The sequence below is a fragment of the Penicilliopsis zonata genome, assembly GCF_001890105.1.
Source record: "Penicilliopsis zonata CBS 506.65 unplaced genomic scaffold ASPZOscaffold_12, whole genome shotgun sequence".
Classification (NCBI taxonomy): domain Eukaryota; kingdom Fungi; phylum Ascomycota; class Eurotiomycetes; order Eurotiales; family Aspergillaceae; genus Penicilliopsis; species Penicilliopsis zonata.
In genome coordinates, this window is record NW_019208921.1 from 32,435 (window position 1) to 46,105 (window position 13,671).

General features: G+C 46.0%; 5 protein-coding genes across 5 annotated transcripts; 2 read left to right on the forward strand and 3 right to left on the reverse strand.

The window, feature by feature from the left end:
* Nucleotides 1-16: 16 nt before the first annotated feature.
* ASPZODRAFT_99785 (hypothetical protein) lies at nucleotides 17-1,013 on the reverse strand. The gene is made up of 2 exons (XM_022730619.1): nucleotides 638-1,013; nucleotides 17-567 (listed from the first exon to the last, which is right to left on the reverse strand). The coding sequence occupies exons 1-2, from the start codon at nucleotides 880-882 to the stop codon at nucleotides 243-245; spliced, it is 570 nt and encodes a 189-aa protein (XP_022579359.1). The 5' UTR covers nucleotides 883-1,013; the 3' UTR covers nucleotides 17-242.
* Nucleotides 1,014-1,322: 309 nt separating this feature from the next.
* Nucleotides 1,323-3,133, reverse strand: ASPZODRAFT_134242 (hypothetical protein). The gene is made up of 3 exons (XM_022723473.1): nucleotides 2,844-3,133; nucleotides 2,407-2,742; nucleotides 1,323-2,351 (listed from the first exon to the last, which is right to left on the reverse strand). Exons 1-3 carry the CDS (start codon nucleotides 3,068-3,070, stop codon nucleotides 1,532-1,534), a joined length of 1,383 nt encoding a protein of 460 aa, XP_022579360.1. The 5' UTR covers nucleotides 3,071-3,133; the 3' UTR covers nucleotides 1,323-1,531.
* A 102-nt stretch (nucleotides 3,134-3,235) lies between these two features.
* Nucleotides 3,236-7,364, forward strand: ASPZODRAFT_134244 (hypothetical protein). Its single transcript, XM_022723474.1, has 12 exons — nucleotides 3,236-3,730; nucleotides 3,800-3,969; nucleotides 4,042-4,466; nucleotides 4,529-4,750; nucleotides 4,867-4,984; nucleotides 5,043-5,159; nucleotides 5,217-5,242; nucleotides 5,294-5,504; nucleotides 5,565-5,635; nucleotides 5,698-6,140; nucleotides 6,194-6,406; nucleotides 6,465-7,364. Exons 1-12 carry the CDS (start codon nucleotides 3,465-3,467, stop codon nucleotides 7,057-7,059), a joined length of 2,877 nt encoding a protein of 958 aa, XP_022579361.1. The 5' UTR covers nucleotides 3,236-3,464; the 3' UTR covers nucleotides 7,060-7,364.
* Nucleotides 7,365-8,313: 949 nt separating this feature from the next.
* On the forward strand, nucleotides 8,314-9,764 carry ASPZODRAFT_134246 (hypothetical protein). The gene is made up of 5 exons (XM_022723475.1): nucleotides 8,314-8,435; nucleotides 8,664-8,787; nucleotides 8,856-8,903; nucleotides 8,956-9,183; nucleotides 9,297-9,764. Exons 1-5 carry the CDS (start codon nucleotides 8,425-8,427, stop codon nucleotides 9,489-9,491), a joined length of 606 nt encoding a protein of 201 aa, XP_022579362.1. The 5' UTR covers nucleotides 8,314-8,424; the 3' UTR covers nucleotides 9,492-9,764.
* Nucleotides 9,765-10,849: 1,085 nt separating this feature from the next.
* ASPZODRAFT_26897 (hypothetical protein) lies at nucleotides 10,850-11,978 on the reverse strand (the record flags this gene model as incomplete). Its single annotated transcript, XM_022728068.1, has 4 exons — nucleotides 10,850-11,080; nucleotides 11,158-11,252; nucleotides 11,305-11,838; nucleotides 11,936-11,978. The coding sequence occupies 4 exons, from the start codon at nucleotides 11,976-11,978 to the stop codon at nucleotides 10,850-10,852; spliced, it is 903 nt and encodes a 300-aa protein (XP_022579363.1).
* Between the last annotated feature and the right edge of the window lie 1,693 nt (nucleotides 11,979-13,671).

A 13,671-nucleotide genomic window follows, 5' to 3' on the forward strand; every position in this document is an offset into this window, starting at 1 on the left:
AATTTTTTTCTTAGTATCTGCCAGAGGCTTTGGTCCTAATTTAGTCTGATATCTTGTTGTATGAGGATAGACTGGATATTTATCTCTAAGCCGCAGCAGGGTCGAGACATTATGGACCTCCAAAGTCCTTCCATATCCCTATAGGCCGCCCCGAGCACTCCGGATTTGGCGAAGCCAATGTAAGCTTGAAAGAAAGCATTGGAGTACGAAAAGTCAAACATCCTTCTCAGAGAGCGCAACATTTACAAACCGGTCGACTCTCCGCTTGACGGATTAGGCTCCATCTCCCATGGCTTTCTTCTTTTAGGCGTTGAGCTGGAGGAAGTGTGTCCTGTCAGGACTGTGTCGGGGATTTGTTGAATTCCAGGAATCGGCTGACCAGAGGTGATGAGATCGACAATGTGCGAAAATGAAGAAGGGTAGACAGGCTGTTGTTCCGAGTCCGCAGTTTCAGCAGATTGAGATGTCTCCCCTAGCGGTGGAATCTCGGGCGTTTCACCCATTTGCCGTTCTTTCAACCATTCCTTGTACGCGACGAAGTTTAATGGTTGTGAGAGCCTTTCTTTCCTGCACGGAAGCATTAGCTAGCTGTAATGGTTTGTATAGGCAGCCTCTAAGATCAAGGCAAACGACGTACCGAGCAAAGAAGAAGCACTTGGCCTGTAAAATTAGATCATCATCTCGATTGATCTCGGCCGCGGTTGCTGGCGTGCCCTGATGACCGAGTATAGTGGAGAGCCCGTTTGCAAACTCCGCATCTGAAGTAAACGGGTATGCTCGTAGTTTGTCGAATATCTTATTCACTGGCTCTTGGTCGATTTGTTGCGATGTCTTTGCCGTCTTATCCTGGGAGACTGGTACATTTTCTGTGGGAGTATTCATGGTGGATGGATGATTGGCTAAGAGGGTTCAATAAACAACAGCAAGATATAAGCAATATTTTGATTTGTTATTAAAACTATTCTTTCTTTCTCTATTCCTCTGCTCGTCGATAAGTTGATGTCAGATACGACGTCTACTGGTGGATGTTTTTCATGACAATATAATAAACCTCGGTTGGACACTTTCCGAGCCTGGGGCCACAAATTAAGTAATCAGTAACGTCTACACATAGTTAACTAACCAGCCAACTCTTGAAGAGCTTTATTTCGTGGAAAAATGAACTTCACGGGGGCGGCTAGGAAAAGCACTTTAATGCCAGCGTCAGAACCATCGTTTGTAGTCCATGATCCCCACCTACTGAAAACCTCGAGTCAGATGGAGCTTGAGAATTAGACTTAAGAGTTACGAGTGACAAGTAATAAGTAACTACCAATTGGAAACTGTCAACTAGTATATCATACACGTGATATATGGATTGGCGTTGTGTGTAAACTGCAAGTTTATCTGGACTATCTGAATCTCAGATACGCAGTATGGGGTGTTTTTTGAACGAGAGCCATATTGGTCCCCCGAGAAACTTCCGTTATCAAGCATTTGCCGTTTTGACAATGCCCAGGATATTGGGAGTCGGCAAAGCGAAATAGTTCAACTATGTTGTGTCCATTTGATCGGGATATTGGCGATCTTTAGAAGTACATGGCTCTACTGTTTCCGCACTTGGTATTTGGTGGATGGTTCCGCTTTGACATCCAGGGCAGTTATGCACAACCTCATGGGCGAAGAGATCGCAGTCAATACAGAAATGATTCTTGCACACTGTGCACTCATAGCGACTGCTCATGCTGACTCCCCTTGCTTGGCTTTCTGCAGAGTGCCATTGATCCCTTGAGGGAACTGGAGGGAAGTTAACTCCACAGGCGAAGCACGATGCACTTCGTGAAGCATGTTCCCATGGAACCTCCACCCAGTTAATCAGAGGGAAAAGATGGTGATATGAACGAGCAAGATGGGTAGACAAAATGAGAGTTAGGCCGCAGGCCGGACACTCTGCAGGGAGTGAACATATTTTGCTACTGCATCGGGAGCAGAGATATCCACCGCAAGACGGCTTAGAATGACACGCGCAGAGAGAGGGATGGGCCTCGACAGTGTGTGATGGAAACCCCATCATCAGGAGAGAGCTTGTAGACTGCTTCTGTTGAAAGGTTGCAGGTGGGGTTGTCACATCCATCATCAATTCATGAAGATGTTGCTCGTTCAGGGCCACACCGTAAACAGTATCATCCCCTCCATTTGTCTTGGCGCATAATTCCCGACAGATAGCGACCTGTGCAGCAAGACCAATAATCCCAACACGAATCTTGTCACTAATTAAGGTTGAAATTGTTTGGTGGATGTCTCCTGGGTCGGAGGAGAGAAGAGAACCGAAGATAATGAGGACTTCCCGAGTGCCGTGACTAGGCGTGTGACTATTAGAGAACTAGTTAGCAATGGTTCATGCGTCAAGTAAATGAGGGAACGTACAAAAGAGCTCCACGGGCCATCTCAAGTCCATTCTGGAGACTAGGAAGGCCCTTCGGATCCTGATTCCTCAGTGCTTCAATCGCTGTGATATGTTCGGTCGGATTTCCGCTCATGTTACTAATCCTGATCGCGAGGCCATCTCTTAATCCCAGCACTCCTAGTTGGGATATTGGGTTCTGCTCGAAGAATTCCACCACAAACTCTTTTGCATAACGAAGGCTTAAAAGGTAACGTGTTGGCCGCAGGTCCTTCTCTGACATCGATTGTGAAAGATCCAGAATGAGGATTAAATGCCGAATGATACCTCGTTGTAAAGGCGTTGTGTCTCTCAACAACCTATAATAAAGAAATTGCGCTGAGCATCGCGTTTCCGAGATCTCAGACTGCTTGCAAGGGTTGTAGATGCGCTATCATCCAGGAGCCTTATTCGAGCTCACCTTTTGCGTTTTCCTGCCTCAAGAAGGCTTCCAACCGTAGAGCTAATAGTCCCATCTGCGCCTTCGACCAAAGTTTCCCACGTCCTTGAGACCTCCCATTCTGCACCTCCTCGTTGCTTTTTCCTCCTTGAGCGCGATGAAGCGTCGCCTGCTCGACCTACTCGCCCGACATTAATGTCTTCTTCATCTCCAGTTCCTTCACCGATATATTCTTCATCGGATGACATCGTAACTAAAGGCGATCAGGTAGTATAACCGGTTTAGTCATGCGATGCGGCGGAAGCTGGCTCGGAAGCTGGGATGCTGAAGCTAGCGTCCGCTCAGCAATGTATTGGGACGAGCTCCGTCGGAGCTCCGCTACCTTACCTCTACGTACGTAAGTACAAACTTCACCCGACAGTCAACTAACTAGCAGTGCTACGGTACCACGAAGCAAATTGCTAGCTCTAGTTCTCTGGATGAACCTCATTCCTACCAATTCTAGTCGATAATTTGGGGATTGAGGTACGTAGTTATACTCAATTAAGGATCAATGCCCATGCATGACCGTGACTTGAAGAAAGAAGAAAGGCCCCGGAGATCTGGAGAGAAGGTCTCAGAGAGGAAACAGAGATAAAAGTCATGTGGCGTAAAAAAAGTATTTCTTCGGTTGGCTATTCCGGCGGTGGTATTCGCTGTCATTATTCTGCCCTTCAAGCTGTCCGACCAACCTTCTGCTGCCCCTCACCCTCCTGCAAGCTGTACGACCGCTCTCTCAACCGTTCCACTGCTCTACGAACACCTTCTTTTCGCCCTCCCAAACCAGCATTACCTATCTCTTTTACTAAGTCTTGCTCTGCAGAAGCACATAGGATGGCGGCTAAAGATAGAGACATCCTTCCTGATGCGTAAGTTGCACATATCAGCGCTCTACAGATGAAGTACCTACAGAGGCACATAAATTAATACGGCAACAGGGTTAAGCCGCTTCATTATGGAGTCTCTCTCTTTGACCTTCAGCTTGGCGGTTCTTGGGGATACAAAGGCATTGTGAAGGTCGATGCCAAAGTCGTCCGTCCCACAAGAGAAATAGTCCTGAATGCAAAAGAGATTGAAATTCAAAAGGCAGAGGTTCTGTCCAAGGACGGTTTGTACTCTTCCCGCAGCTACCTGGATATTGAATAGACACAGTCTCGGTTAACGATGACATTCCATTAAGGATCGAAACTGGCCGAGTCAACCTCTATAGCCTATGACAAAGAATCGGAGCGGGTATCTTTCCAATTTCCCCAAGAGATTGCTTCTCCCGACGTTGTGCTATCAATTGAATTCACTGGAACGATGAACAATGCTATGGTTGGCTTTTATCGTTCAAAGTACAAGCCTACGGGTTCGCCATCTGCGGATACCCCCAAGGAAGGAGATTTCCATTACATGCTGAGCACTCAATTCGAATCTTGCGATGCGCGGAGGGCTTTTCCATGCTTTGATGAGCCTAATCTCAAAGCTACGTTTGACTTCGAGATCGAGGTTCCCAAAGGACAGGTTGCTCTGAGTAACATGCCTATCAAGTCCGAAAGAGATGGAAGCAGCTCCCAACTGAAGGTTGTGTCCTTTGAAACGACACCCGTCATGAGCACATATGTAAGCATTTTCAACAGGTCTCTTTTCGCTCTTTAGAAACCAGGCAGCTGATTATCGCGAAGCTATTGGCATGGGCTGTTGGTGACTTTGAATACGTCGAGGCGATGACGGAGCGGAAGTACCAAGGGAAAAGTATTCCCGTCCGGGTCTATACTACTAGGGGACTCAAAGAGCAGGCTCGCTTTGCTTTGGAGTGCGCTTCTCGGACTGTGGATTATTTCTCGGAGGTTTTCGAGATTGAATACCCACTCCCTAAGGCTGATCTCCTGGCGGTTCATGAATTTGTGAGCATTTCACCCTCTTCTTCATTTGTTTTTTCTCTTCCTCTTCCTACTTTCCGTTTCTAGTTTTGTTCCACGACAGAGACTATGAGGACCTCCAGAATGACTGACTTAATTAGGCTATGGGAGCAATGGAGAACTGGGGTCTTGTGACTTATCGGACGACTGCTGTTCTTTTTGATGAGGGCAAATCTGATACTCGATATAAGAATCGCATTGCCTACGTTGTGGCTCACGGTTAGATTATTGAACCGTCATTCTTGAAAGTCCTTTACCTAACATTTTTTCCCCTCAGAATTGGCCCACCAGTGGTTTGGCAACCTTGTCACAATGGACTGGTGGAATGAGCTTTGGCTCAACGAGGGCTTTGCAACATGGGTCGGTTGGCTTGCTGTCGATCACTTTCATCCTGGTAATTATGGCCCCCCGCTGGACGCTTTGCGTAGGAATATCTAACATGGTTGAATAGAATGGAATGTTTGGTCGCAGTTTGTCGTACGTAACACACGAGGTATTTCTTTCGGAGCATCATTGACAAGGATATAGGCTGAAGGTGTTCAACAAGCATTCCAACTTGACTCCATGAGGGCATCCCATCCAATTGAGGTCCCCGTGAGAAATGCCCTCGAGGTCGATCAGATATTTGATCACATCAGTTACCTCAAAGGAAGCTCGGTGATCAGGATGTTGAGTGACCATCTAGGTCGGGAGACCTTCCTCCGTGGAGTTGCAAAGTATCTCAAGGCTCATGCATACGGTTAGAACTAAGAACTTCATGCAAATCGTCAGCCAACACTTTACTAAACTTCCCCCACAGGAAATGCAACAACGAACGATTTGTGGTCTGCTCTTAGCGAGGCTTCAAACCAGGATGTCAATCGCTTCATGGCAAGTCAAAAAATCTCGGGCTTTATCCTCTGTGTGCTTATATTCTAATGCGTGTGATTCAGGACCCGTGGATCCGTAAGATCGGATTCCCTGTTGTAACGGTGGCCGAAGAACCCGGGCAAATAAGCCTTCGTCAAAGTAGATTTTTGTCGACAGGTGACACGAAACCTGAAGAGGATGAAACTACATGGTGGATTCCGCTCGGCATCAAGTCGGGTTCGCAGCTGTCAAACATCGACTTACGAGCCCTCGAATCCAAGACCGATACCGTGCAAGGTGTGGGACAAGATACCTTTTACAAGATAAATAGAAATCTCTCCGGCTTCTACCGAACAAACTACCCTCCGAAACGACTTGCCAAGCTTGGTCAGTCGCTTGACCTTTTGAGCACTGAAGACAAGATCGGGTTGATTGGTGATGCTGCTGCCCTTGCTGTATCTGGAGAAAGTACCTCTGCGGCTTTACTAGCACTCTTGGAAGGCTTTAAGACAGAGACAAACTACTTGTGAGTTCCTTCTTCTTGGGTATTTCAAAATAGTTCTCACAATTGTGTCGCAGGGTGTGGTCTCAGATCTCGTCTTCCCTTGCCCATTTGCGCTCCGTCTTCTCTCAGAACAAAGAAGTGGCTGCAGCCTTGAAGACTTTTACTCTCTCGTTATCTTCTCCTGCTGCCGAGAAAATCGGCTGGGAATTCAAGCCTGATGATGACTACCTGACAATACAGCTGCGAAAGCTTTTGATCGCAATGGCTGGAAACGCTGGTCACGAAAGGTGAGCTGAGTCTGCATACTTTAAATGGGGTTGTGTGTGGTACAGCTAATCAAACCAGCATTATCAACGAGGCCAAGTGTCGCTTCGATCTTTGGGCTTCCGGAAAGGACAGACGCGCTATACATACGAACCTTCGCTCTGCCATCTTCAATCTCAATATTTCCCAAGGAGGCCGCAAGGAGTATGAACTCGTTAAGGAAGAATATCTGACGACTGACTCTGTCGATGGCAAGGAAATCTGCCTGTCTGCGCTTGGACGCACCAAGAACACTGATCTCGTGAAAGAATATCTGGACTTTGTCTTCTCAGACAAAGTTGCTATCCAGGATATACACAACGGGGCATCCTCTCTTGCCGCGAATTCTGAAGTTCGCTATCTGCTATGGGACTATATGAAGAGTTCCTGGGATGCTGTTGAGACTCGACTGTCTTTCAACAACGTTGTCTTCGAGCGCTTTGTGCGCCTGGGTCTCGGTAAGTTCGCTGACCTCTTTGTCGCAGAGGAAATTTCATCCTTCTTCAAGGATAAGAACACCGATGCATATGATCGGGCTCTTGTGATTGTTGCGGACAGCATTCGCACGAACGCCCGTTATAAGGAGAAGGACGAACTGCTGGTGCTAGAGTGGTTGCGTGCTCATGGCTATGCTTGAAGTCGGGGGTTTTTTTTAACCATCCTTTCTACTCTATAACCATAAAACATTCTCGGGGCTATGTATTAACACTGGACTTAGCTGGGTCTTTGTGTTATGAACTGTCGCTGCTTTTGAGAAATCGTCTCTATGGAGCTGATCGATAGAAATGGCATTTTCTGCCTCCGTCCAAATTTATCTTTTTAGTCCAAGGGTGCTGATTCCAGCTTTAGTTAAGACTAAAATTAGAAGCTCTAATTTCTTACTCTGAAGTAAGTCTTCACGCGCATATATAGTAAGCTGTAATAATAATAGCTCACCTTTGCACATCTGTTACTCCTAATAATAAACTCTCCAGATTATCTTATCAACCTTCGAGGAACTTCCATAAAGCTATGTAGATATTAGTGAAATGACATTCGTCAGGAGAAGGCAGTGTAACTACCTAAGCTACTGAAGGGAGGAGATGGGCCATCCACTAGTATGATATTAAAAGGCACTATATGGGATCCTAAAGGAGAAAACGAAAGCCAGAGCAAAAAGATCAAGTGAGGTGTAATATAGCAGTACCTAAGAAAAAAAAAGACGGAGCAGCAAAAGGCACTGGACATATAGTTCAGCGAAGTCACCAAGGTTGCATAATCAAGACGACGTATATACCTAAGGTAGTAAGGGGGTGCTAGGAGTCTTCTATTTAGTTTAACTATTTTAATCTATATGATACCACTAGGTACCAGCTAGGTTAGGATTCAAGAGCATCAAAATAAAAGTAGAAATATGAGTAAGGGACCTAAAAGAACTGATGCCCAAATGTCATAGTCCATCTTTATGTTTTAATGTCTTTTCCTCAATCAAGATCATATGAGGTAAATAGATTAGAGGTAGTGACGACAAGAGTTTCCACCTGGGTCTTTAAACACCGTCACTGTTGTAGATTATCTAATAAGGAGTGAAGGAGAAGAAGAAGAACGAAAGAAACCAAAATATGCTCCTTCTATGGTCTCGTGTCTAACAGTGCGGTGAAGAGCCCCGATTGGATTATAGGTTCAGTCGGGTCAGCAGCCTGTGACCTCCTGAGGTACTACTCCATAAATGTACTAGCCTACTCCATTTCGCTCTAAACCCAAGTGGGACTTGCACGTTTGGCTCTCCTGCTTTCCTGCACTACCTAGTTAGCAACGCAACCATCATTCCAGGTCGCTGCTCCAGTTGTATCAACGTCGCGATAACTATCATCTACCTACCTGCAAGCCACGCACCTATCCAAGGACTACTACTTTCTTCGCTCTGTCCTTTCCCATTCCTTTTGACAAAACTACAGGGACCCTTGTTCTCGCGGATCCTTCTTGCCAGCTGCTCTAGTCATTCACCGTTTCTTGTTTCATTATGAATCCCGAGTGGTAGGTTCTCTTGAATTGCCCACACACAGTGGCTTCACTTGATGCCCCCATACCACTTTGATTTATATTTGTTGATATGAACGTTTCTTTTTTCGATTTCGGTACACATGAGCTAACTGTTTCTTTTTCTAGAGTATCTCATTTTCGGATAGGATCCCCTCCCTACCCTGGCGAAAGCACACCTGCCCCCGTCAACGTTGACTCCTATAATCCTGACCGTACTAGATACGACTACCTGTTCAAGCTTCTGCTCATCGGAGATTCCGGTGTCGGAAAGTCTTGCTTGTTGCTGCGTTTTGCTGATGATACATACACGGAGAGCTACATCTCCACCATTGGTGTGGACTTCGTACGTCGCTCGGTCCCAGGCGCCACTATTCAGATCTCTTCCTCTGTTCTAACCACTAGCCGCTTTAGAAAATTCGGACCATTGAACTGGATGGCAAGACCGTGAAGCTTCAGATTGTAAGTCAACAATGTTTGTTCAGAATGGCGTATGGCTGACCTTGTTGTCTAGTGGGATACCGCCGGTCAGGAGCGTTTCCGTACCATCACGTCTTCTTACTACCGTGGCGCCCATGGCATCTGTGTCGTCTATGATGTTACGGATATGGACTCGTTCAACAACGTGAAGCAGTGGCTTCAGGAAATCGACCGTTACGCTACCGAGGGCGTCAACAAGCTACTTGTTGGCAACAAGAGCGATATGGAGGACAAGAAGGTTGTGGAGTACACAGTAGCGAAGGTAATTATTTCCCGCATTTTTTTTTATTATTTCCATCTTGGACATTCTCGTGGATCTGTGTCGATGGATTTTGCGATGTTCTTTGGTGTTAACTCTTCCCTTCAACCGTTTAGGAATTCGCCGACAGCCTTGGGATCCCTTTTCTGGAAACGTCCGCTAAGAACGCCTCGAACGTTGAGCAGGCTTTCTTGACCATGGCACGGCAAATCAAGGAGCGCATGGGAACCGCCACTGTCAACAACAAGCCCACCGTGCAAGTCGGCCAGGGCCAGGGAGTCCAGTCTGGCTCTGCAGGTGGCTGCTGCTAAATCCATTTACAACTGCCACAATAATTATGCGATGCCTCCGCTGGACACTGAACACTTATATCGTGAAGGAGGTTTCCTAATCGGCGTGATTCCAATCAGGGGTGCTCTGACCCCTTCAGATTGTCTTCAGATTGTCTCTTTTTGAAATCTCAGCGCAGCCGAGATCTCACGTCGAAGCCTAATTATTTCTGATGGTTTTATGGTTGAAATCACTGCTGGGGCTTGTTTTCTATCTGTTCACCATGCTTAGATGGCCTGCACTTTGTTCCGTATATTTTTTTTTCTTTCTTCAGTTTCTTTCCCATTTCCTTACGTGGTTACTTCTGGTGCTTCACATGTCACTGTTCCTGTGTTGTTCTTTCTTTGGTCTCTTCTGCGGTATCTTTCTATCCCATGTCTCCACCACTTCGGTTTGTCTTTCCTAGGTTGGGCCTCCTTACGTATCTCGCTTCGAACATGGATTATTGATCGAGAATCATCGGTATTTGGAGACAATATCTTGGAAGAGATCTTTCATCGGCTATACTCCACTTAGTCCCAAGTCTCAACCGTGTTTAGGCTCTTTAGTTTGACATCCACCCAGGAAGATAGCCCTTTGGTGTCCATGAGTAGAAATGGCATGTCCCACACTGGGTGGTAGTCATAATCATTACAATCGCTGCCATTGAGAAGTCATTGCGTCGAGCCTTTCGCAGGTGACCCAACTAGCATAACACAAACGCTGTCATTTGACAGGGAGATGGTGGATATCACCCGGACTATAGAATTGAACTCTGTCACATTGCCTCTCAAGCGGGGGAATGTAAGAGGTAAGTTAGTTCCAAGAAGCCAACATTGTGGATGCTAATCTACTGTGAGCTTAAATTCATGTTCAACAGTAAATAAGGATATGCAGTCATTCCACTTACGTCATACTAATAGTAGGACATGAAGTCATCCTTCTTGTCATAGTTAACTAAGCTGTATGTGATCAATGACCACAAAAGTGATACTGGCAATAACCAGTAGCTGCGGTAGCATGATTAACCCTGTCGCCCAAGCCAAGTGATCAATGGGCAACTGACTGGAGCTGCCTCATGAGCGCATCAGCTGAACAGTCCCGGAAATCCTGAATCCGTCCCTGATCTTACCCAATCATTATTGTGTGTAGAAGATATAATAACACTCGTTGATTTAGTTCCTAAGCGACAGACAATTTACAGATATGGCGAAACGGCTGTACTATACTCTATACTCGTTTGGTTCTTGACCTTATAAGGACATTCACGATGGTCAATCAGTCTTGTATATGTAGTTGCATTACAGTGCTCATAAATACGTGATTCCTAAGGATATCTGATCAAAAAAGAGAATAATATTTACAGGACTTCAGGCTTGACGACCTGCGGTGCCACCTCATCCATCCACCAGGCCCATACGGAATCCTCCACTTCGGCCAAGATTCTCTGGTAATAGTGACCGACTCCCGGCGCTTCCTTAGTCTGGAAGTTATACTTGAGGTCGCGCATGCGGTTGATCATGCGGGGCATCGCCTCGACCAGGCGGAAGCCCTTCTCCCCCGACGGAATGCGGGTGGGCATGTCGCCTGCCTTTTCACGGCAAGCCCCCGCCACAAAGTACGGATGAGAATGATCCCAGAAGTCTTGATGCGGGTCATTCATTCGACCTCGTCCTCCATCTTCCAGAGGACGGCGGGGGCAATGGCCGAGGCGGCGCAGAGGATATCAGGGTTGTTCAAGGCGACAATGGAGGGTTCCGTAACTGTCAATTATCAGTAAGCGTGGATAGTGGATTGGTTATTGATATAGATAACTCCACCCTTCCATTGAGGATCCTTCAAACCACCGCGCAGACTTGTGTCGAATGGTCCGGAAGCGCGTAATGATCGCATTGACGAGGTCATTCTTGATAATCGTGGCCAGGGGGCGAGTACCATCGTAGTTATCGATATACCGTCCCTGAGGAAGGACCTGAACACCCCCCTTTCCCCTCAGCGTCAAATTGGAGATGGAAAACACTCCTGCTTTTGTTTCCGTACCTGGGGGGGCAACAATGATGCATTTCGGCATCAGACCCTCCTCTATCTTTTGCCCGTGGAATTGGAGCGCCCAATGGCACGAGCGAGAGGTCTGGAGACCGCTATGAAGCCAGTATAGGACCGGGTAGCTTTCCTCGCCCGCCTCGTACCCGGGGGGTAAACGAAGTAGGTAGGAGCCCTGGAAGCCTGTTCCGCGGGTTGTTTGTAGGTAAACCTTGGCCGAGATGTCCTTGGAGATGTTGATGACGTCCGGATCGATCCATGCATTGAGAAAGATATCATCTTCCATGATCATAACACCGTGGTTCTCTCAAAGGTCAAGGTAGCCAAAAAAAAAAAAGAAACCCATTAAAATATTAAAGATTGAAATGAACAGAATAAGTGAACGCTTCCAGCAAAGACTTACCGTTCCACTGAGTAGGCATCGGGGGGAAGAGCTCGCGCTGCATGATGGCAGTGGTACGCACGACGATGGCTGCGGTGAAGAGGAATACTGGCTCCTATACCTATGCTTTCTGGAATGAGTAGATATGATAGCAGCGAAGGCAGTCATTCTGGCAGCTAGCGAATTCATATATAACTTGTAGTTAGCTTACAACAGCTCGGATATCGAGAAGCAATGCTCGCTTAGTTCGGTTGCCTCGAAAACACTGAGGGTTACTTCGGCTGTTTGCCAGTCTAGATCATACCTTGACAGTATTGAACCTGTTGGCTGATTTCTAATAAAAATAATTCTTCAAATCAGCTTTTGGTTTTGTTTTGATCCTTCCCTCGCATTTACTCTTCCCCATAATCGACAGCGATCCCCGGGCATTCAACAGTCTCTTCACTTAGTATTGATGTAGCAAGCCTCGTTCGACTATAAATACGGTAGAAACGGGGATGGCTTGGAATAAGAAATCTCAATTAGCATCAGTTAGTCACTATACTACTTACTATTAATATTATAAAAGAGTATAGGGGTTTTATCTTAATTATAAATGAAAGTCAGAGCTCAAGAGACGGTTTAATCATGACTTCTAGGAAATCCGGGATACCTCTTTGCTGGATTAAGTAATAATCATAAAACAATTATAATGCTTTATTTCAACTAAAGTGAGCACTGTGCGATCGAGCTCAGCAGCAAACCGACAATGAGACAGCAATAGAAACGCCCATTAGTAAAGGACCAAGGCCTATTCTGGATCCTCAGCAAACGCGGTAGATCCGATGCACACTGTAGAGCAAGTATTCAGCACTCAAGAATTTCTCCAAGTAGAGATATCCGAAGATACCGTAAGAAGGAGTCTTCTCCGAGACCTACTACTTGGGCATTTGTCAGCTACTCGTAAGTGTCGGATGAGGCTTGCGTTATTTTGTTTATAGGATCAGTATGAAATGAATACCCACAAGACTATAAGATGATTATAGTAGATTTAGCTAGCTATATGATATCTATACTCTCTCCTATAGTAGTATCTTCCTCTTCTAGTTATCTTATACTGAGTACCCTCCTAAAGTCTACCTAAACTTCTATCTAGAGTAGGCTCTGGACGCCAGTGCTAGCTGTCACCCTAGGATCTAGTTCCTTGAAGAGACGCCATTGTTCTTTCTGAAGTGTATTGATTTTTTCGGGATGTTCTAGATCAGGTTTCCAGTTTCAAAAGCTGGTCGTCTTGAGTAGTATTTGATATGATAAAAAACAGTATTCTCTCACTAGAGGAGGAAGAACAAGTCAAGTTGCTACAGAGTACTTAATAGTCAATCAACTAGGGAAAACATATGGATAATAATGACAGATCCATGGATCCAACTATCTGGCAGTTGCCTTAAACAGATGGCACTAAGCCTATCATGACAGACCTGCGGGGACTCCTGCCGTATACAGGATCTAGGGCCAGGGCTTAGGGCTTAATAATAGGGTTACTATCTGCTTATCGCGTCAACGGCTGCGCAGTAGGACGTAAATAATGTTATGCTTAAGGAACTATCCAATGAATTAATTCATTGAGGCATTAACTGGGACATTTATTGTGAAACATTTATATTACTCAAGGACTCACTTAAGGAGTGAATTAAAGAATTAATAAAGTTATTAACCTCCTGGGCTGCAGGCGTTCACCTTGATAGTCGGGAGCATGAGGGGGAAAGAGACTAAGCATT